This window comes from Petaurus breviceps, unplaced genomic scaffold (genome assembly GCF_028583685.1).
Source record: "Petaurus breviceps papuanus isolate PSGF00001 unplaced genomic scaffold, PetGlider_PUasm1.0 186, whole genome shotgun sequence".
NCBI classification, from domain to species: Eukaryota; Metazoa; Chordata; class Mammalia; order Diprotodontia; family Petauridae; genus Petaurus; species Petaurus breviceps.
Genome location: NW_027185798.1, coordinates 16,970,136 through 16,993,325, shown reverse-complemented (window position 1 = coordinate 16,993,325; position 23,190 = coordinate 16,970,136). Strand labels below are relative to the sequence as shown.

Here is a 23,190-nt window from a genome sequence, read left to right as displayed (position 1 = left end):
AGCTCCGAGCCAACTTGGGACTCCGGGGGGCGTACGTGGGGGCGGCCCCGCTGTTCCAGCATGTCTCCAACACGCCCACCGACGGGGTGCCGCCTTGCTGCTGCTGCGGGTTGTTCCGGGGTGCCGAGTGCCCCTGGTCCCTTCTCCGTCCCCCTCCATCCCTTGTCCCTCCGTATCCCCCATGATTGACAGCGCCCTTGTGGCCCTCCCCCCCCCCCCCCCCCCCCCCCCCCCCTTTTCTTTTTCCCTTCCCTTTGGGTTTAAAACACCCCGTGTCCCAGGCCACCCCCCTCCTTCCCCACCTCCCCCCCATCTTCCCCCCATCTCCCTCCCAACTCCCCTCCATCCCTTCTATCCTTTCTCCATCCCCTAGGATTGATAATACCTGTGTGTTTGGTCCCTTCCATCGCCATTCCAGCTCGCCCAGATTCGACCCTGCTACTCACTAAACCGCAAAGAAATAGATAAGGGGCCACTGACAAGTTTCTGACCCCCTTCCCTTCCCCACCCCACTGGACTTGACCTTCTTACCGCTTCCTTCCCTCCTTCCTTAAGAGCAAAACCAAACCAAAAACAAAAACCAGTAAACCCTTTAGGAACTGGGGGATTGCAGGCTCTGGGATATATTTCTCTAACTTTTACGTTTTGATTGATGAGATACTGTTAGCAGTTAGTGGATTTTAGTATTCGGTAAAGTTGCCTTGACACCATCGATTTTTAAATTTTTTTTTAGCTATATAGGAAACATAGTATAATAGTGAAACATTTTCTAATCAGATTAAGATTTTTTGGGGGGTAACTTTGTATGTATAAACAAGCAGAGGATCTGTGCTGGTTACTTGAAGGAAATCAGTCCTTTTTAAACATTAGTTTTAGCTCTATTGAAGGCCTATTAGTCTACCCTAGTCTGCAGCTTTTTTTTTTTTGGTTGTTTGTATTGTCTAGATTGTTTTGAGGGCTTAAACCTTATTCCACAGGCAGAGCTCCATCTACCGACAACTGTGTAGTGTTTTTCTTGCTTCAAGTTGTGAAATATGTATTCTTTTGTTTATAACACAAGAAAAGTTTTATCTTGTTTTTCCTGAGACTCAAATATTGTTCATTTCAGACATTTTAAACAACATTGAGGCTAGGGGCCTTGTGGTCTTTGGGGAGTCCAGTAGTTCCAAGGTTTGTCATATTAATGTTGATAATTGTAGACCCAATGGAAAATTGGCTGCCCTCCCATTGGCTGAGGTTTTCTAAAACTCAAAGGTGTCACGTTTCCCAGCATTGCTTCCTATGTACCCCAGACAAGCATAGCAACATCCCCCCCCCCCCAACCCCCTTTGGGTATCACAGAGTATGAGTGGAAAAAATGATTTAACCATGGACTTCTAAAAAACAAATGAGCATGCTCAAAACCTTTTTTTTTTCTTTTTTGTCAACTTAGAAGTCTTGTTTTAAGAAAGCAATTGTGTCAGGTTTCAGAATCAGTTTGATGTAAAGGCATGTCAGGCATAGAAATAATTGTGAAAAGTGTGGCCATTCTTTTTTGCCAAGAATCCTAGATTACTAACTGGAGTGTGCTAAAATTTGAGTTTATTTCAGTGCTAATTTAGTGAAATCTTTTTTTTCTTTTCAGAAAACTGATTGGGAAGTAGCTATAAAAAGCATTAATAAAAAAAATTTGTCAAAATCACAAATACTTCTTGGAAAGGAAATTAAGATCTTAAAGGTATGTGGTTATGTCTTCTTACTTTGTCTTCCTTCACCCAAAGTTCACAAATGATCCTGAGCAGCCTTGACAGGCAGAGGCCTAGAATTGAGTGGGAAGGCAGCAGGGGGAAGCATTTGCTAGTCTTATAGGAGAGAGCTCAGTCCTTTGGAATACCTGGTGCTCTGAAATATTTTGGGAGACTAAATTAATTTGTGACTAGATAACATTTCTTGTTTCTTTCATTATATTTAGAGGTTAATGGAAACTAGTAATATATTAATTTGACTTTTCTTAGGTTTTTTCCCTTTTCCTGGTTATTTATTGAGAAATTCCCCCTTTCCAACGGGGAAGAGGCATTGTCTTTTTCTTGTATAGTTTTTGTATTTTCAGTTGGCCACTTACCATACAAATTCACCTTTTAGCTGTATCTCTGCTAATTTAAATACTAATTTAAGTTGTGTTTCTTGGATATGGCCTTTCATGTTCACTCTAGAAATGAAATGTTTCCTTAGACTAATCAACTGTCACCTCTCAGGTAGATAACATATCCTCTAAAGTATTTTTTAAAATTTTATCAATGATTCTGTTACTATTTAGAAATTGTACATTGCTTTTAGGTCGCCAGCTATACTATCTGTGGCCCTTTCAGCCACATCAGTTTGTTTCTTAGAATTGAATCAATTAGTTTTATCTTACAAGAGTTCTTTATATATTTAATTAAAATGTAGGTGGTAGAAGAAATTGAGTTCTTGTATTTTCCCAGAACAAGGCTTATTAGACCAATTTGTATTTTATTTACCTATTCATAACCTGGTAATATTTAATTAATATATAACAATTATGCTTTGCTTTAATCTATTGGTCTCTTTTCATTTAACTTTGTTAAAAGAAACATTTTTATGATTGTATTTGTTTTATAGGAACTTCAGCATGAAAATATTGTGGCTCTCTATGATGTTCAGGTGTGTTAATTTGGATTCTCTTTCTTACTGTGATGTCTGTTTTTTAAAGTATATTTCACTGAAAATTCATGTAATACCTAGAAAGTCTTGGGAATTGAAATAGAGAAAATAACATTTAAATTCTTGTTAAGTATGACTGGATTATGTAATATATACATATATGTGTATATACATGCATATCTACTTATATGTGTATATAATTAGTTTTCTCTAACTGGTTATAGGAACTTGGACAGCCTCATTTAACCTTAGTTTCATCCTGTAAAATAAGGGGATTGGACTAGATGATATGGGAAATTTCATCCATCTTAACATCCTGTGTCCTAGTTAAAGAAACCATTTAAATTACATGAATTATTGGCCTTAAATGACGCAGTGGAAAAGTAAATTAGTAAATACTGAGGATGTATATTGTTGCCCTAACTTGTACTTCAGGCTAATGATGCTTATTAACATTAAATATATCGTTTTTCTGTTATTAATAAATGTTTTGGCCATAGCAATTCATGAGTACAGTATACTAAGGCAGAGGTTGGCAAAGTGGAGACCTGGGCCTGACCCTTAGGGGGATGTGATCAACCTCTTTTGTAAAATGGAGTGGTTTGCCTACATGTCCTGAAGTCCTTTCTAGCTCTATGACCCATTGAACCAGTTGGAGAGTGGGAAGATGGGTCACACAACACTTTCCTGCAGTCACCACCCATAGGACTCGTCTCTAATACAACCATGCCTATTTCTGTTCTCTGTTGTTCTCCCACTTTCCCCCCTCTATCTTCTAGGCACTTTTCCAGTCTTTCCCCTTCTAAGCTGAGCTTTGACCCCTCAAGAACTAACTTATGTGGGTACTTATGGCTGCAGCGGGGCAGGTGCCTTTGGGAGAATTCTTCCACACCTCTATCTCTTGAGGCTTTGGCAGGTACCCTTACAGGGTGGGGCTCTGCCATCCAGGGCCAGTAGGGACTAGTGATTTAGAGCTCTGCCTTGTGCCTTCTGTTCTGGTAGGACCAGAGCACCAGTGGGTTTTTCATTTTGGGGTGGTTATGTTTTTGTTCAGATTTTGTCTCTTACCTGTATTTGGAGGCACTTGAAGTAAGATGGTGACTTTATTATGACAACTAAATGAAACTTCATAAAACTGTGGTGATAAGGAGGCCCAGAGAACAGATTGGAATGTAATGGAATGCAGCTTGGGTGATTTGGCCTCTGTTAGTGATAAAGAGGCTGCGTTTTCTTGAGACTCTAAACTGGTAACATTTTTGAGAGAGATTTGACCCAAGTGTTTTCCTGCTTCTCAGACTTGTGCAGTGGGGTAGGTAAACACAGAGCCCTCTCATGGATGTTTTGTCAGTGGGCTGGAGTGGAAAAAGGCCTGGCCTAGATCTCGTGCCCTTCCTCTGGGCTCTTGCTTTGCCCTAGGCTAGCTCTGGGCAGCTGGTCTAACTTCTTTGCTTTTCCTCACATAGAAAGTCAGGAAGAAAATGGCCACGATATATAGTTAACTATGTTTCTGGTGCTCTGTGAGAGAGTATCTGTAATAAGGATTGCCATAAAATGTGATGTTCCCCCAAGGTGGAGCAGTGAACACTTAGTCATGGTTTTATGGGAATGAGCATTGTTTAATTAGCATTTTTAAGGTCTGACAGTCTAGGAAATTTCATCAGAATAAATGCAAATCATTTCTTATCTCGTGGAAGAAATGAGGGGCTCATTTATTTCTCTGAAGGTATTAGGTTCCACATATTAATTATTGCGTTTATTTGGGACAAATGGAATTGGCAAAAGTTTTTCTTTACATGTGTCTTAATACTTTTCAGGCTGCTATAGCCAGAAAGATGCAGTTGTCACAAATGTGCATGATTTGTATAGCAACATTGGCACATTTCTCCTTGTCATTGTTCAATGAAAGGGAATGGGGAGAACTTGCAGCTGCTTTGAGGAAAAAGGGAAGCCATGCAGATGTGAAGTGCCCATTTGTGCCATTGAATCTTCTGACTTTCCTAAAATATATTTGATAAGATAAGAGCTACACGGAGATTTTTGTATTTCATTTCCAAATGGTCACCCACTTAAATATTGACAGTTAAGACTTTTTCAGCAAACATGCACATGCAGACTCATGGCTCCTTTTCCTAAAACTGAATGTAAACGGAAATACTTTTGGAGATGGGGCTGTGTTGGGAGCTGGGGCAGCAGGTTAGACTATTTTCTAACAGAATGGAATAGTGACAAAGCTCATTTAGAACTAGAAATACCTGGTTCCTAATGTGTTCCCCTAGCTTTGTATCAGAGAAGACTAATAATAACTCACACTTATTATAGCACACTAACATTGTAGCACAATGTTCACATAGACCTTAAAAATATCTAGCAAATGTGCAGCTACTTTTTAGACAGTTACTACATTGTATCGTATAGTAACATACCATTTAATATTGTATATATTTATCAAAAATTGAGACCATCTGGTAAGAACTATCCCTTTTGTATTTATAAACATGTCCCACTTTTGAGGCAAGTCCTTGGTTTCTCAAAACCTATGCCTCTGGGGAGTATAAATTTTGGCTGCTTCTGCCCTGCTGGTAAGGCTTCAAATATGGTCCCAGAAACAGATTGTCTGCTGTTTGCAGGCTGTGTAACACAGTACAAAGAGCCAAAAGGTTGTGATGTTCTTACAAAGCATTTTGCTCACATACCCAAGAGGCATGTAGGAAAGGTCTGTGGTGATGTACTAGGACCTCATCTCCCTACGGTTTCCTTTGGCTTCTTCTAAATGCCTCTAAGTTTGGGGTGGGAAGGAAGGGAGTGAGGGAAAGTCTCGTCCTTTTTTGTTAATATCTACACTTGAGAAATGTGACACAGAAGAAAAGGAAATTTTTGGTCAGATTTGCTGATAGATTGCTGTCACCTTGGTGAAAAAATAAATGCCTTCACTGTTAGAAATGATTTTGTTGCTTAATAATTTGTTTCCTCCTCACCTGCTTTTAATGCTAACTACCTCCAGACCATTTTGTATTGGGAAGGAAATATCATAGAATCTTTTTAAAAATGAGTTGTCTTTTGGCTTGTCTGCTGGGAAAGCCGGTACGTGCAGCATTAGCTTCCTTTGATTCTGTAGGGTTGGTGTATGTGTGGAAGACCATGTGCCAGGTGGGTGCTTCCCATGTGATACTTTGCCATTAGGGACCTGTCTTTGAAAGGAGATTTGGACATTACAGAAAAAACAGTTATCTTGAAAGTCTTACTGTGGTGACTGGGGCATCGAGAGTCCACTCACTTAAAAACAGTGCTGTGTGATAATGTGCCATTGATCATATTAGGCATCATCATAACAGTAATAGCTAGCATTTATGTAGAGCTTACTCTGTGCCAGGCACTGTGCTCATCGCTTTACAAATATTATCTCATTTGATCTTCACAACAACCCTGGAAGGGAGGTGCTATGATTGTGCCCATTTTATGGATGAGGAAACTGAGGTGAGCCAAGGCTAAGTGACTTGCCCAAGGTCACAGAGCTAGTCAGTATCTGAGACTGGATTTGAACTCTGGTCTTTCTGACTCTAGGGCTGGCACTCTAGTCCTCTTTAGCTGCTTGAAATTTAGTGAAGCACCAGCATGTTCAGTGAAGATACAGCAGGCATCATTCCACCTTCCAAAATTTCTCTAAAACACATTCCTTAATTTGAGACTGTTGTGCCCTGCCCTTCCTAACTCTGCTCAGTCCATGATGTTTTTACGTTATGAGCTTTAAAGATGCTGACAATCAGCGTTCAAATTAAAATACTCTTTCGGAAGTCAGCATTTCAGATTATTAGATGCTTCTTAGCTTTGACCAGACCCAGTTACTTGGGCGGTGTTTTAAGTATTTTTGTCCCCAAAAGGGTCTTCTGTATATATATATCTCCTCAAGTGGTTTTGTGAATTCTCTGAGGTATGGCCTTCTTCACCTGGCCTCCTTCCTCCAAGCCCTTAGTCACTTTGGATGTGTTTAACTAAAATGCCATTTCTGGAGGGTTTGGGCTTGAGGGTGGCATAGATCACAAGGAGGGATTCCCGGAGTTGCCTCATGTGCATACATTTTGGCTCCCTGTTGGTTTTTTCATACCTCAAGGGCATGAACTGTTTTTTGTATCCTAAATGGGAACTCTATAAGTGTCCAGAAATGGGATGGGTTGCATTGTGAGGTTATTGTTATTCATCACTGGAAGTAATCAGTTTGAGAAGGGGCTTACATCTGCCTATCAGGGATGGATGTTGTAGAAGAAACTCTGGTGTTGGGCAGGAGTTGGACCAGCTACATCTGAAGTCCTTCCCAGCTCTCTAGATGTTAGTTTCTAGTAGGAGGCTGTACATGTAGCAGAAGAATTGGGTAAATATGTCAAATGTATGTAGCCATTTTGGAGTCCACAGCTAAACCAACTTTTAGCTCAAGCGTGTTTATGTTGACAATAACTTGTCAGTTTCTGCACTGACTGGGATTTAGATTTCTCCAGTATTATTCTCTGTGTACTGGAGACGTCAGGGTGGGACCAATAGCATCTGTATTTGAGCTTATACATTTGCTTATTCCTAGTTGCCTGTCTTAGCGTTGGCATTAATGGATGATTTGTAGAAAATACCATTTAAAAAGATACCATTTGTGTGTGTGCTTCTTTTCTATACCTGTAGTTATTTCTTCTTTTTTTTTATTTACCAAGTGAAAATATCACCAAAATACGATTTTTGCAAACCTCAAATGTGTATGGATTTTAGTATGACTCCTTTGGCGTGGTATGCTAGCAAAATAATTTCTCTTTTTCGTTTTTCCTTTGTGAACTTTGCACACAGTATGTAGCTTATAAAAACTTGTTGCATTAGGTCAGATGGTGATACTTGGCAGTCTTCAGTAAAGTTTATATTCAAGTAGGTATTTTATGCACTTACAGATCTTTCTCTATGTGGAACCACAATTTCCACGACAGAATAAGAAATTGACAATGGGAAAAGGCCTAGCTCAGGAGTACCAGAGTCAAAGAACTCCTGTGGGCAGGTAGAGATGCTTCCCTGAGAATCCCTGAGAGGTTTTGGGGATTCTTAACACGTTTTGTGACTCGGTCTCTTCTTGCAATTTGGTGAAACTTAGGGACATCCTCTTAGAATAGAATTTTTTTTAATTCATAATTGAAGGAAATGCTAAATTTCCCATAGAAGTTAGTGAAAATAAAGGTGGACGTTTTTTCCCCCACCCATGCTGGTAGACCCCTGAAATCTTTCCACAGACTTCACCTGAAGAATCTTTATTTCAGTTTTGTTTTTCCCCCTGCATATGCTGTGCTTTGGGGGTAGAAGGAGGTTTATCTAAGCTGGCGTTTAAAAACCAGGGTGAGCACTTCTCAGAGTTTTCTACATGACTAGATCTGCTACCACAATAATGGTGACTGACAAACTTGGAAACTGGCAGGGAAATCCGACCTAGAACCATGGAGGTGAAGACTACATGTTTCTAGTTACCTGCCCAGTCATTCATGAGGGAGAGGGAGAAAGATGGACAAGGAGTTGTGTGCCGGTTGGTCCTCACTGTTACCCTTTGGCACCCCTTCTTCTCTGGCCATTGCCACTGGGTTGTCAATGCCAGGAAAGGGCAGAATAGGAGAAGAGAGGGGTAAAAAGAAAACAGTGATGTCCACTCACCACTGGGGCCAAGAATGTTTAGGCTTCTCAACTCAGACTTTAGGCATTATCAGTAAGAAGAACTCTATTTAGAAGTCAAGCTCTCCTTCTAGGTTCACATACCTAGTATGACCACATAACCACAGAAGAGTTGAGTTCACTTGTGATTTTAGTTGGGGGTAGGAAGGAAGCAAGGATGAGTGATCTGAGAGAACTTGGGCCTGATTAGGATTTTTTCATTTGAGTTGGTGATATTTCTCACTTCAGTATTTGCTGTATTATACTCTACAGTGCATCTTTATGTACTAGAGTTAGCCATCTGGCTTTCCTGGTTAGTGATGTTTACAAATTGAGCTCTGAGTCATATAGCTGAAAACCAGTGCCTTAATGGCCTCTTCCTGTCACCCTGAGCCAACTGACATCTGTGTAGATTCATTCTATAGTGCCTGCCACAAGGTGCTGTGAGAAATATGCACCACTTTCGGGGAAGCTGGGCAGCTGAGTGGTCCAGTGGATAGAGCCCTGAGCCTGGAGTCAGAAACACTCATCTTCCTTAGTTCAGATTTGACTTCAGACACTTACTAGCTGTGTGACCTTGAGTGAGTTACTTACCTCTGTTTGCTTCAGTTTCCTCATCTGTAAAATGAGCTGAAGAAGGCAATGATAAACCATTCCATTATCTTTGTCAAGAAAACCCCAAATGAGTCAACAGTGACAATGACAACAATTGGAGATGACTGTGGATCTTGGGTCTAAAGAAAGGAACAGAAGAATTACTGTCCTATTTAGGTTACTTTTATAGCAAATTCTTGATTATCTCTAGAAATGATGGTTTTTTTTTCTGAGATATCTTCTCTGCTTGTTCATATGGTCTGTACTATGAGAATACCAAATTCTTTTCCTTTTCCTGGTATCTTAATACTTCGAGTTGAAAGTCATTCTTGACTTCCTAATTTTACAGATGAGGATGTTAGTTTGCAGCAAAGATGGGATTCAAACCTGTTTTCTGCCTCCAAATCCAGTGCTCTCTACTTTCTACTATTTTTTTTCTACCCTTTTACTGGGTGCTCTGGACGATAGGGTTAAGTCTCCTTTTCAGCCCCCAGTTCACAATGCCATCTGCATCCCTCCTTACTGAGAGGAGATGCTCATACACTTAGAAGTGAATAAAATAGACAGCACGAAGAGGCCTGAACTTCTCTTGTTATTCAGAACAGTCTAAAGATTTCTGCACAGCTGATGCTGGAGATGAAGATTGCTTTGGGTAGACTGGGGGCTGGAGGATTCTTTGGCTATTTGGGAAGGACTTCAGAGGATCATTTGAGGATAGAGATTCTCAAGATCACAGAGATCTAGTTGTCCTCAAGAGGAAATTGAAGTTTTTTTGTCCTTAACTCACCCTGTGGTCTGCTCTTTTATGAAAATGTATTGCTTTCTGTTTGTACAACCTTTAGTTTGTGTTTGATGGGAAGATAGTGTTTTCTGTTTCAAGGCAAATATGTCATGTTAGTTGGAAAATTAAGCTTACTCTGAAAGCCTGATGAATTTCATATAGCTTTAAGTGTGGACAGTTAGGGGCAGTAGCAGAGGGCTCCAGGTGCTGAAGCCCCTCTCCCCTCCTGGTTTTGGACACTGTAGGGGAAGGGCCACACAGAGCCCCATGAGAGGAGGGGAAGGTCTTTGGAATGGTCCCCTGCACCTTAAGCAAGAACTGGCTGTACATCCTTTTATTTGCCACAAAGTGGCTCACCTTGCCTTGCGTAGTAGATTGCTAGTCTTGATTCTTTTTTTATATGAATAATTGGCAGCATGCAGGATATCCGATTGTGTAGTCAGATGTCAGCTGACATTTAGCCTGGTAGCAAATTTTTAATCCTTTTATGTTGATGTTTTTTGCTAAAGTATTCACCCAGAAGAAAATAAAAAGTACTTTTGGGAAGAACAGGGAGACTGGTTTTTAAAAATTGAACATTGTGAAATGAGTCTAATACTTACTTTTTAAAAAGGATCATATTTGAGAAGACAACTCCCACTGCTTCTTTGCAGGGGCAAGGGAACCATGGATGTAGAACATTGCATAAAGTGTCTGACTTTTGACGTGCCGTTTAGTTTTTGCTGCTCTTTCCCCTCTCTTTTTCTTCTGTATTTTAAGGGATTGGTCTCTGGGAAGTGTTAGGGGATGGATATAATGGGAAGGTATTAGAAGATACAATGGAAGTATTAGAGGTGTAAAAATGGAAGATTTATAAAAGTTTATTAAGGGTCATATTTAGCAAACAATCACCCACTTACAATTTTTTATCTAGGAGTAGCAGTTATCAGTGACAAATTTTAAAGCATTCAGCAAGGGTCTGTTAGAGGAGATACAGGTTACACACTTTTGTTTTCAGATATTTGGGTGATTTTTTCTTCATTTTGAGTTTTCAAGCCCAAATTCTCTTCAGCTCTTTGGAAAAGCCTTTTATGCATAAATAATTATGTTCCCTAAGTTTGTGTATTATCAGTGCCATTTCTGTTAGCAGAGGTAATTGACAATTAACTAGCATTGCCTGAATCAGCAGTTCCTAATGGGATTTTAAGTGGGATTTGTGAATTACAGTTGTTTTTTTTTAATTGACAAACTTTTGAGTGTCTACTTTGTGTGTATTGCAATACCATGGAGGCTCCCTGCTCTTCCACGATCTTAAAATCTGTTGCAGAACACAAAATGTATACATAAATCAGGTGGAAATAACTACAAGAAAGTAGAGGATAAAGGGTTAGTGTGAGGGGCCCTTTCAGTTCAGTGAAAGGGGAGATGGAGGCCTGTAGTGGAGGTGGTGCTGCTCGAGCTGGATGTTAAAATGTGTAGGATTGACATGGTCAGAGGAGGAAGGAAAGAAACAAACATCAACTAAAATGAATAATTCTGTGTCCACGGTTTAGCAGAAAGGGGGTTGCATGTGAAACTGCAGTTCTGTTATGGACAGTTTTCATTTTTTCTTAAATCTATAACAAATTCAGTGCATTACTTTCAAATATGTCCTGCTGGTGATTCTTTCTGGCCTTCCTTCTCTTCTCTGCATTTCAGAAATGTGTTTCAGTGACCTTTCTTCTTTTTCATTTTAGCAACTGGTTCTCTAGCTCCTCACTCTCTTCTTCCCCCACCCCCAGCCCAATTGAAAAAAAAAAAACCTAAAACAAATTTTGTCACAAACAGGCGTGGTCAAACAAAACAGACTGCTAAGTTGGCTGTCTCATTCTGTAACTTATTTGTCCCATTCCCTTATTTCTGTGAGAAAATGGGTAATAACAAGCTTCAGCATCTGTCCTCTGGAATTGTAGTTGGTTAGACGTTCAAAAATCTTTTCAATGAATATACCAACTGCAACTCACAAATTTCACCTAAAATTCCATTTGGAATTTCTTGGACAAGTCATTTAACTGTTTGCTTCAGTTTCTTCATCTGTCCAATGAACTGGAGAAGGAAGTGGCAGACCACTTAAGTACTTCTGCCAAGAAAACCCGAAATGGGGTCACAGAGTCGGACATGACTGAAATGACCCAGCAGCAGTGAGGGACAATAGAAGTCACCTCTCAGTTATCTGTGCTAACAGAGGACAAGTCAGTGGCACCAATAATCCATCCATCTGCTGGGAGGTCTTTCAGAGTGCTTTGTGGAAGACTCTTCTAGGCTTGGGTCAGCGTAAGAGAAAGAGAGTCTGGGGGGACAAGACACAGAGGACGATGGAGATGATAGACGCAGAATGAAATGGAACATTCCTTTGATGGGACTCCTTTGTTAGTCAGGGAGGGTTCTGGTGGTGATGGTGGTGATGGGGAGTGATACAGAAGCAGACCGAAAGAGCATTGGACAAAATTTGCTTTTGATCTAAAAGAGCATAGGGCCTAACTTAGCCACGGCAGGTTTTTGTTGGAACAATTAAAAAAGACTGGATGAAGGAGGTGGAGCCAGCTCATGAGAAGCCTTGAATTCTGTGGAAAAGAATTTGAACTTGGTCCTAGAACCAGTGCAGACCATTGGAGGTTGTTGTGAGTGACATTGGAGCTTGAGATGGAGAATTGCCATGCTTTGGGAAGGAGAGTCTGGGTTGAGCATCATAGCTGTAGGATGCCCCAGTAGTAGAATTTGGCATGGCCAGACAGATGTCATAAACTGGGGATGAGGATAATTGTGCCTAATGTGTGCAAAGCATCATGTGTCTGTGCCATCTTGGGCAGTGATGTCTCCTTAGCAGCCTGGTTGTACGCCTGGTTCCTCTTTCAGGCTGTTCATGGTTCCATTGCTGGTGACACCCTGCCTTAGTGTCCTCATCTGTAAAATGGAGATAATAATCACATTGACCTCCTGGTTGTCAGGATCAAATTGATAATCGTTGTAAAGTGTTTTGCATGTGGTGAGCACTTCATAAATGATACTAGCTGCTGCTTCTGTTATTGTTAAGTATCTAGCCTTGTTTTGTAAGTGAAAAAATTGACACCTTCATTCTCTTTCAGGCCACTCTCTTCACAAACTCCGTATTCCAGCTTTGTGACTCCATATGGACTGGGGTGCTGGCTCTGATTCTGCTGGGCCTCCATGACAGACCATAAGTTAACTTTCTCTTTGTGGCATTGCCAATTCTCTGGCATCCAGGCCTGAAATCTTTTGAATAATTTGGTTTTACACCTACCCCCTCATATACAATTAATTGGTTGCCAAATCCAACTGACTTTCCCTCCAAGATTCTCAGATCCTTCTTTCTTCTCCCATTACCTTTACCCTAGTCCAGGGGGTTTTCATCTCTGTCTGTCTTGACAGATTTAACTTCAGATTGGAAGAGTTGGAAGGGACCCTTAGACTCTAGGTCATCTAATCTAACTCTAAAACCTTCTTCTTCCATCCAGGAAACATTTATTAAGCTCCCTACTGAAAGACTGCCCCTGCCCTCAAGAAACTTGCATTCTTTTCTTGATGCCATTTTTCTCCAATCACATTCATTTAATTAGTAAACATTAAGTGCATTGTGCTAAGCATACAAAAAGGGGCAAATGACAGCTCCTGTTCTCCAGAAGCGCACAATTTAACGGGGGAGATAACATACAAACACATAAAAAACAAGCTGTATATAAGAATTTAGGTGATGGCAGGATCAAGGATTTGACCAGCTTTGTGTGTGCCTGAGGAACAGCTCATTTCCTGGGAAGTATGTGTTTGAGAGAGAGGCAGTATGTATGTTGAAGTCCCCTAATATGAGGGGGGGAATTTAGGGAGGAGAGGAACATTGTGAGCAGGTAGCCAAGGGCCTTGGAGGAGGAAGGAAGCAGAGTGAATCGGTCGTCTGTAGGCGATGAGGATTTTGATGGCATGGTACCTATGAATTGCATGGACCTCAAAGGCAGAAAAGATTTCCCAGATAGATCCTGCCCAGTAAGTCATCCCTTGCTAGAAAAATAAAAAAGAGGAGGAAGAGACAGTTCAGCAGAAGCAGCCAGAGCATCAGTGATGTCTGACACACATACAGTGCTCCATTTCCGCTGTCCCCAACCTCTGCAGTGAAGGTAGCAAAGGGTGTTCTCTGCTCTTCCTCAGTCTGTGATTGGATATCATTCCATGGCGTTCATTTTGGTTTCCTTTTTCTTTGAGCAAACGTGGTAGTCCTTGTGTGTATGGAGATAGCAGGGTTCTCTGGGGTGCTTACTTTAGTCAGAACTGGCTTTGACTCCCCTCAACTAAAATGTTTATGTGGGCAAGGAACCTGACCTCTGTGGGCCTCAGTTTTCTCATGTGTAAACAGTGAAGGGACAAGGACCTGAGGTTCCCCCCAGCTCTAAATGTGTTCTTGTGATGCTGGTCCTGCTTCCTTCACTAGGTGTCGGTTCTTAGGGCTTTTCCTGCTTCTCAGTTAATATTCATCATTTCTTAGAGCACAGGGAGTAGACCTTTACATTCATGTACAATAGCTGTTTAGCCCTTCACCCAATTAAATTCAACTAAATAAAATAATAAACTTCATTTAAATAATTAGGATTAAATTTAAATTCCATTAATAATTAAAATTATTTGTTTCAATTGGTTTGATTCTCCAGAAGTGTTGCTATATAAGTTTTTGCATATATTGGACCTTTCTGACTTTCTCCCTCTGGAGTAAATGCCTAGGGTCAAAGGGTGACATTTCAGTCACTTTCTGAACAAAAGAAATTTTTTTAGCATAATTGCAAATTATTTTCATTGATGGTTGGAAAAAACAATCTCTCTACCAACCTCAGTTGTGCCTCTTTTCTGCAGCCTCTTCGACAGAGACTGCTTCTCTGCCATCTTTGCCATCTTGCCTGGTGAGTGAGTAATGGTCTGAATCCTTATTTTATAGAAAAAGAAACAGGTAAAGAGAGTTAAGTGGCTTGCCAAAGGTCAAGAGCGTATTATGGTCAATTAAAGATGGTTGTATTCCAGAAGACCCTTGTTTGACTGGGAGGCTGAAGACCTTGACCTTGTCTGCCTTGCAAGAACTGGCCTGTGCTGGGAGTGCCCAGAGGTGAACCCAGAGAGGGAATACAGAGCCATTTGAGGAAAGAAGTCCGGGGGGTGGAGGCTTGGGGGCGGGGGTTACAGCCAGGGAAGTCCGTGGATTCCGGCTGTTATCAAATAATATCAAAGAGTACAACTAGTTCAGCTGGCTTTACATCATTTGAATGACTGTTTTTGATGTATAAAATAAAATTTTTTAGTTGTTCTGTCTCCATCAAGATTTTGTCCATTAATTTCCAATCATTTTTCTTCTCCTTATATAATAAATTGCTATATACTCTGTTCCTAGAATGCTATTGGTAGAGGCAGCTAAGTGGCCCCACAGATCTTCGTGTCAGCATGTCCTGACTTCTCATGTCATCTGAGATAAGACCTAGCTCTGAGACCTTGGGCAGTTCACTTCATGTCTGCCTGCCTCTATTTCCTCCCAGTAATGGCACCTCCCAGGTGGTTTGTGAGGATCAAATGAGAAAGTCTTTGTTAAGACTTGAAGTACGTAGAAATACTGTCTATTATTACTCTGATTTTCCATTCTCTATTCTTTTGTAAATCTTAAGCATTTTATTACATTTTACTATACCACAATTTATTTGACCATTTCCTTTATTGTTGAGCACATAGGTTCCATCTTTTCTTTACTTTTTGCTCTTTAAAACCCATGAGGTTATGAAGCTCTTTGTACATAAGGCCCCTTCTTGGGTTTGCCCTGTAGCAGTGTGTGTCCCCTTTCCCCCATGTTCTCAGGTGGTGGGAGCTTCTAGAAAGTAGAGGCTGTCCTGCCTTTTCTGTCCTACATCCAGTGTTTGCTTAACAAATGTCTTTTCGTGTGTCCATTTGACATTTTCAGGATACAGCCTTGGTGACCAAATTCCTGTGTCCAATGATTTTGGTAACTTTTACTGCATGCTGCCAGATTGCCCTTTAGAAAGATTCTGCTAGCTTGCATTGGATTAGAACTGAATAAGCGTGTCTCTTCATACTCCCACAAACACTGAGTTGTATTGTTTTAATTTATTTTTTTGCCAATTTGATGGATGTGAGGTAGCACCTCAGTTTTAATTTGCATCTTTTGTCCAAGTTGTATAACTTTTTCAAGGTAATTATTAACAATTCATGTTTTTTTTAAAATTCTGTTCTTCAGAAGAAAAAAATTAAAGCTATTGGTAGTCATATGAAAAAATGCTCCAAATCACTATTGATTAGAGAAGTGCAAATTAAAATAACTCTTGAGACACACCTCATACCTATCAGGCTAACATGACAGAAAAGGAAAATGACAAATGCTGGAGGGGTTATGGAAAAATAGGAACTTAATACACTCCTCATGGAGTTGTGAACTCGTCCAGCCATTTTGGAAAACAATTCGAAATTAGACCAAAGGACTATAAAACTGTTCCTACTCTTTGCCCCAGAAATACCACTACTAGGTCCAAAGAGATCAAAGAAAAGGGAAAAGGACCTGTTTGTACAAAAGTATTTATAGCAGCTCTTTTTGAAATTAAGGGGATGCCCATCAATTGAGGAATGGCTTAAACAAGGTGTGGTATATGATTGTGATAGAATATTATTGTGCTCTAAGAAATGATGTTTTAGGAAGGATGGTTTTAGAAAAGCTTGGAAAGACTTATATGAACTGATATAACGTGAAGTGAAGTGAGCAGAACCAGAACATTGACAGTAACAGCAATATTATAATGATGATCAACTGTGAAAGATTTAACTACTGAACAACACACAGATCCAGGATAGTTCCAGAGGATTCATGATGAAAAATGCTGTCTACCTTCAGAGAGAACTGGCAAAATTTTTTCTTTTTAAAAATTTTTTATTTTGCTAAATCTTTCCCAATTATATGTAAAAAAATTTTAAAATACTCAATTAAAAAAATTTTGAGTTCCAAATTCTCTCTCTGATTTACTTCTTTCTGCTCCTTGAGAAGGCAAGCAATTTGACATTGATTTATGTATGTGAAATCATGCAAAACGTATTTCCATATTAGCCACGTTGCAAAACATACATATACACACTCACACTCTTTCTCTGAGTTCATCAGTTCTCTGGAGAGAGTAATAGTATTATAATACAGAATAGCAAAATAATATAATGCAGTACATAATAGTATTCCATCACAATCATACACAACTTGTTGAGAAGAACTGGCAAGCTCTAAGAGTAGACTGAAGCATATCCTCCCTCCCTCCCTCATTTCCTCTTCCTCCCTTCCTTCTTCTTTTCCTTCCTTCCTGTCTTCCTCCCTCCCTTCCTTCCTTCTTCCCTTTCATCAGAACTAATATAGAAATAATAATGTTTTGCCTGACTTCACATATATAATAGGTATCATACTGCTTTACCTTCTTAGTGGGTAAGGGAGGGGCTGGAGGGAGGGAGACAATTTGGAATTAAAAAATTTTAAAAATATGCTAAAAAGAAACAGTGATGAATGAAAGAATTTTTAAAACATCAAAAGTTCCATTTTTATCCTTTGACCATTTACCATTTACCCTTCCCCAGTATTTCATCTTATCTCTTTCTTTTTTTTTTAAGCAATTGGTGTTAAGTAGCTTGCCCAGGGTTACATGGCCAGTTTTTTTGTGTGTGAATGTTGAGTATCTGAGTCCGGAACCGATCCCGGGTCCTCCTGGGGCCCAGCCGCCCTGCCTCTTCTTATTTCTGCATATTGTCCATATGCTTGGAAAAGCCATTCCACATCTCTTTTAAAACCCTTTTCTTCAAAGATGTAGCCTGGGTGCCCATCTCCTAGATAATCCCTCCCATTAATAGTGACCCCTCTCCCATTTGCTTTGATGTGTATCTGACATCTCCTAGGCACTTTAAGATATTCTAACTTATTTATGTATTGTGTATTTTCACCTATCCCTGGTCCTATTTTCCATTTGTGATCCTTGAAGTCAGAGACAATTTATAAGTTTTTTATGCTCCTGCTGTCCAGAGTTACCACTTGATGCTAGTGGACTTTAATTCTCCTTTTCCTTTTTTATTTGAATTGGGCTAAGGTCAAGGTGGAGAGGAGACTTCTTGTGTCAGGATTGACCACTGGCAAATAACTCATTTGGTTCCATAGATGATCATAAATGATTTTAAATTAATAGTAATTATTGTGGTGGGTCCATTCTGTATTTTGTTATGTTCCTAACTGTGTATGTGGACTTATATACTTCCCCCTTCTGTCTAACTTTGAAACAGGAATTTAGTTTAGTGAAATTTTATTTTTCCGGCATGGAGGATGAGGCTTAGAGAGGTCCAGGATTTATGGAAAATTCTGAAGTATTTTAGGGGACTTCCAAAATCAAATAATTGAAGTTAGAATTGCCTAAGCCAGTTTTCACTTGTGAAATACTTGGATGTATCGTTTTATATAACCTGAAAGAAAGTACTATTAGAAAAGTTGGAGTTTACAATTCTTAAAGAAATAGTGACATATTGCTGTCAGAGCTGGGAGTTTAGCAAATGATCGGTTTAGTACTTGAAAGACAGACATAAAGAAAAAAAACCACTTCAGAAGTTCCAGCAAATGGAAACTTCTGACATAGCCATTTCATTGTCACGTGTATGCTCTCTTAACAGAGATCATTATTTTTTGTAGAAATCTCTTTCTGATGGAATGTGTGACGACAACTGGAAGCAAATCTCTGTGGTCAAAACTTGCATGTCTCGTAACGTTTGTCCTGGCGTCCTTTCCTTTAGTGTGGTCTGTGAGGTCCATATGTGTATTCAGCAGGATCAGTGTCATCTCTGAGAGATATATTGTCGAACTTAAGGGAGAATTCTTTTTACCTTCTGCTTATTGTTCTATACATTTGACAGCTTAGCCTCATGCCTATGGTCAGAATTAGGCTGAATGTATTTTTTTTTGGGGGGGGGGGGAGAATTTAGTCTTTTGAGTAGCAACACATGTAAAAATGTCATATGAAGACTGTAATACTATAGTTATCAGGATGTAACCTCTTCATATTTAGTTAGAATTACCGCAAAAAGCTACAGACAGCTTCATCCTTCCTGCTTTACCACATACTCCATAGACTGAGCCATTACTAACCCTCCCACCATGTCTGTTACCATAGAGCATCTTAAATTGAAGTTTAGGATTATGATGAAGCTGAGGATGTGCCAAATTGCATCATTCATAGCTTAAAGATAAGGTCTAGTTAAGTCATCCTGAAAGTGTTCTTCATAGTATTGAATGAATTGAAGGCTGCTAAAATCAGCTACTCAGATTTTGCACTGATTTAACCCAGGCTTGTCCAAATCAAATGGTGCCCAAAGTCAGTTTGCTCTTATAGTATTTTCTGTGATACCTTTCAGCAGAGCTAAATTAACCACTAAGAATCCTGGATTGAATACTAAAGAATTCACAGCATATTTAGTGATACTGAGTTTATCTAGGCAATTTCCTGGACCTAAATTCATAGATATTTGGAATTGATTTGAAATGGAACAACTCTCTGAAGAGGAGAACTCTCTGAAAGTTGCCTTCCTATGGGTAGCTGACTCAGGAGAATTTTTTTCAATATCACAAAAAATGAAATTAATTTTATATACACATGTTGATTTTTTTCAAAACTGTATTATCATTCATTCATTTATTTTACATCACCAAAATTTATCCCAGTTTCCCTTCCATTCCTTCTTCCAGGCTGCCACTCCATGTAACGACTTTTTTTGTTGTTGTTTTTGAAAAGTTTTTATTGTGAAATATTGGATTTAGAAAAAAGTACAAAATGTCAACAGTAAAAACCTTTTTTAAAAAAAAAAGGAAGAAAAGAGAAAAACCAGCAAAACAAAAAGTCTGAAAATATATGCAGATGTTCTGTATCCATGGCTCTCTCACCTCTGCAAAGTAGTGAGTGGTGAAGGGGGAGTGTCTTCTATGTCTTTGAGGCCATCTTTGTTCTTTATAATTTTGCACCATTCACTTTTGAATGTTTTGTGGTTCTTACCATATACTTGTTATATTCATTTTTGGCTCTGCTTAATTACTCTGCATCAGACCATATCAATCTTTGCATGCTTTTCTGGAAGCATTCGTATTCATCATGTTTGTGGTTTCTTATAGCTCAGTAATGCTCAGTTACATTCATGTACCATAATTTGCTTAGACATTTACCCAGTTAGTGGGCATCAACTTTGTTTCATTTTTTGCTACCTCAAATAAGGTTGTTGTAAATATTTTGGTGTATATGAGGACTTTCTTATCAGTGAACTCCTTGGGCTATAAGTTTAGTAGATGAAGTCTCTGGGTAAAAGATATGTATATTTTAGTCACTTCATTTGCAAAATTCCAAATTTCTTGTGCTGATTTCATGGGTGCCCCCCCCCTGTATACCAGCATGTTTGTCTTCCTGTAGTACCTGCAACATTGCCCATTCCCAGCTTTTCCAGTTTGCAAGGTGTGAGGGAAAAACCTTAGGGTTGTTTTATTTTTCATTTCTCTTATTAGTGTTTTGAGCATTCTTTAATGTGGTTGTAAATACTTAGCAATTCTTCCTTTGAGAAATGTTCCTATCTGTCTTGTGACTCAAGAGAATCTTAACACTATTTGTTTTTTGCTCTCCTTTTGAATTTTGTTTAGGCTAGAGATAAAATGAATCTAAATTCTAACTTTACTGCTCTCTATAAAATTGGTTCTCCTTTTTGTGATTAAAGCAGAAGTTCAGCTGGGCTTTGAGATGCTTATAACTGTAGTCATTGGTGGGTGGCATTTAGCATTTTCTATTAGCATAGTGTTCTCCCTTTAGTCTAGTTAGTGTTTACGTCTAGAAATTTGATTTTAAAATCTTTAAGCGATTTCTGAAATTTATTTTGAGAACAATAATCATAATTACTTTAGACTTTGATCATCTATCTAAATAACATTTATTGTGTTTTATTCTAGGAATTGCCCAATTCTGTTTTTCTGGTGATGGAGGTAGGTAGTAGTCTATAAATGTCTGCTTAATTGGATTTGAAATTTTTTTGATAAATACCTTGAAAATATTCTGGCAAATAGTATAATTTTGAAAATTGGAGCTAATACATTCAGTACAGCATAGTTAAATTGTCATAAGTAATATTTTAATTTCTGATACTATGATTCTCAGGATGGATCTATTTCAGATGATATTTATTAAATTTTATAAGATGAAAGTCCAACTAAAAATTAGTACCTGGTAAGGGATTGAATACATTGAATAAACATCCTTGATTTTAATGATCTTTTTCTCTTTAAAAATCAGTATTGCAATGGTGGAGACTTGGCAGATTACTTACAAGGTAATTTTATTTTGCTTGTGTTCAATAAATGCTCAACTATTTTTTTGCATTTACTTTAAAAAAACTAATAGCAACATATGATTTTCCTGATTGCAAGGCTTTGACTTCGCATCTTATAAATGTGTCTAGTTTATATTTGATAGTGTTTATAGGATTCCGTATGAATGTTTCAGTAATGCTTAGTAATGTTCTCTATAAGTTGTATTTTCTTCTGTTTCTCAGAAATGACCTATTGCAGCCATTAGCAAAAACTTAAGAAGTTACTGCATTTTATAAAAAAAAGCATTTTATAAAATTAAAAACACTTTACAAATTTATTCAACAAACATTAAGTACCTTCTAGGTACAGAATATTGTACTTTGTGTTGAGGAAGAGGTGGTAAATTTTAGAAGAAATATAGCCCCTTGTCCTCAGAGGCCAAGAGGATGATAAGAGATCCCCCACAAAGAACTCTAATAGAAAGCTACATTGCTATGTTAGTGATAGCAAAGTGACATGAGGTCTGAAGGACCAGATTGCCATGGATTGGGGAGGGGAGTGGCATGTGGGGGGGGTGTGGGTGGCACAGATACCTGTGTATGATGTATTAATAATGTTCTTGCTTGACATAAAGTTTAAAAATCCTGAGAGTTTGCTGGAAATCTTGTGCAGGTGCATGTCAGGGAGGCCTGGTGTCCAGGCCACGGAGATAATCTTCTCTGGCATCTGTTAAAAAACCAGCCAGAGGGTTGGACACGATGGACTATGAGGAGAGCGGGAGATCATGGTCTTAGGGATATCCCCTGCTTCCCCCCTTGCTGACAGCATTACCACTCTAGTTGAGCAGAAACAATTGAAATTAGGGATCTAGTTTGCAAGAATAATCAGTTCAAAGAGATCCCAAGTAGCCCCCACCCCCCAAAGCTGGAGTTGCTTCAGTGGGTCTCTGGATCTCCATCATGATTCCTGCCCTTGCTGCCAACTGCCCAGGTCACAAGAGGTCCGGGTCTGCTTCTGTCCAGATCTGCAAGCTTCTCTGCCTGGCAGTCCTGGCTCCTGTCATGCCTAGTTCCACTGCACCTCTATTTCCCGTGCCTTTCTGTCTTCCTGGGGGAGCCTCATTAAAATAGTTCTACTTGGCACCACCTGTGTCAGAGAATCCCTGCTTCCTCTGAACACCCTGCTGTGGGGTTATCCCAGGTCCTGCCCTCTGCCCTGCTTCCTCGGGCAGTCATTGTGCTGCAGCTCCGGGGTTCCCTTATTTTTCACAGATTCTTGGTGAATGGCTTCTAACAGTTATCTATAGAAGTTGTGCTCACGGCCTCTTTGATGCATAGCTCTGTTAGCCCCCCAAGATCTTGACAGGCCATCTCTACAATAAAACATTAATCAGGAAGCATTTATTAAGTGTCTACTTTGTGCCCCACCCTGTGCTAAGCACTGGGACAAGCAAGAAGAAATCTCTGTGGGAGCCTACACCCCAGTGGGGCAGGCCTGTACCTGAAGATGTAGATGTAGGCGGGAGTGTTGAGGACTAGATGAGTGCTGAGTCTCTGAGAGTGCTAAATCAATGCCAGTGCTTCCAGTCTGCTGATTGACTTTGCTCTTTGAGCTTTCTGATGAGTCCAAGGAGTATTTTTAGAGCAGTGCAAGGGTGCACTGGTAAACATTTAATAAGCATGCTCTCCAGGGGGTATGTGTATGCATGTGCTTAATGTTTAATTTACATTATTAACATTTTCTCCATCGCCTTCTTGACAATCAGCAAAACATTAAATGAGTCCTGACTTGCAATGATTGCACAATACTGAGACAGAAATGCTCACTCTGAAATTTTAACAGTCGGTTCCTGAAAACCTCCAGTTTACACTTGAGGAAAAGCCCAGATACAGCCTGGCTCACAAAGCCCATGGTGATTGGTGTTCTTCCTTGGTTTGGCCTCTTAGGCCACACTTTGCTTTCCCTGTGGTAACACTTGTGGGTAAACTGACAAAAACTATTTGCTTAAAATATCTAGTTATTCTGGAATGGGTTTTTTTTCCTGGTATGGTCAGGGGCTGTAATTTGTCTTTAAAATCCAATTCAGAGGGGCAGCCAGGTGGCGCAGTGAATGGAGCACCAGCTC

At 39.6% G+C, this 23,190-nt stretch overlaps 1 protein-coding gene across 3 annotated transcripts in view; it reads left to right on the top strand.

Annotated features, from left to right (window-relative positions):
- ULK2 (unc-51 like autophagy activating kinase 2) overlaps nt 1–23,190 on the top strand; it is a 75,304-nt gene that overhangs the window by 238 nt on the left and 51,876 nt on the right. For all 3 annotated transcript variants that reach the window (XM_069089609.1, XM_069089607.1, XM_069089608.1), the window contains exons 2-5: nt 1,625–1,717; nt 2,620–2,661; nt 20,709–20,741; nt 21,049–21,085. In XM_069089609.1, the coding sequence (XP_068945710.1) occupies nt 1,625–1,717; nt 2,620–2,661; nt 20,709–20,741; nt 21,049–21,085 (205 nt within the window). The remainder of the gene's footprint in view (nt 1–1,624; nt 1,718–2,619; nt 2,662–20,708; nt 20,742–21,048; nt 21,086–23,190) is intronic.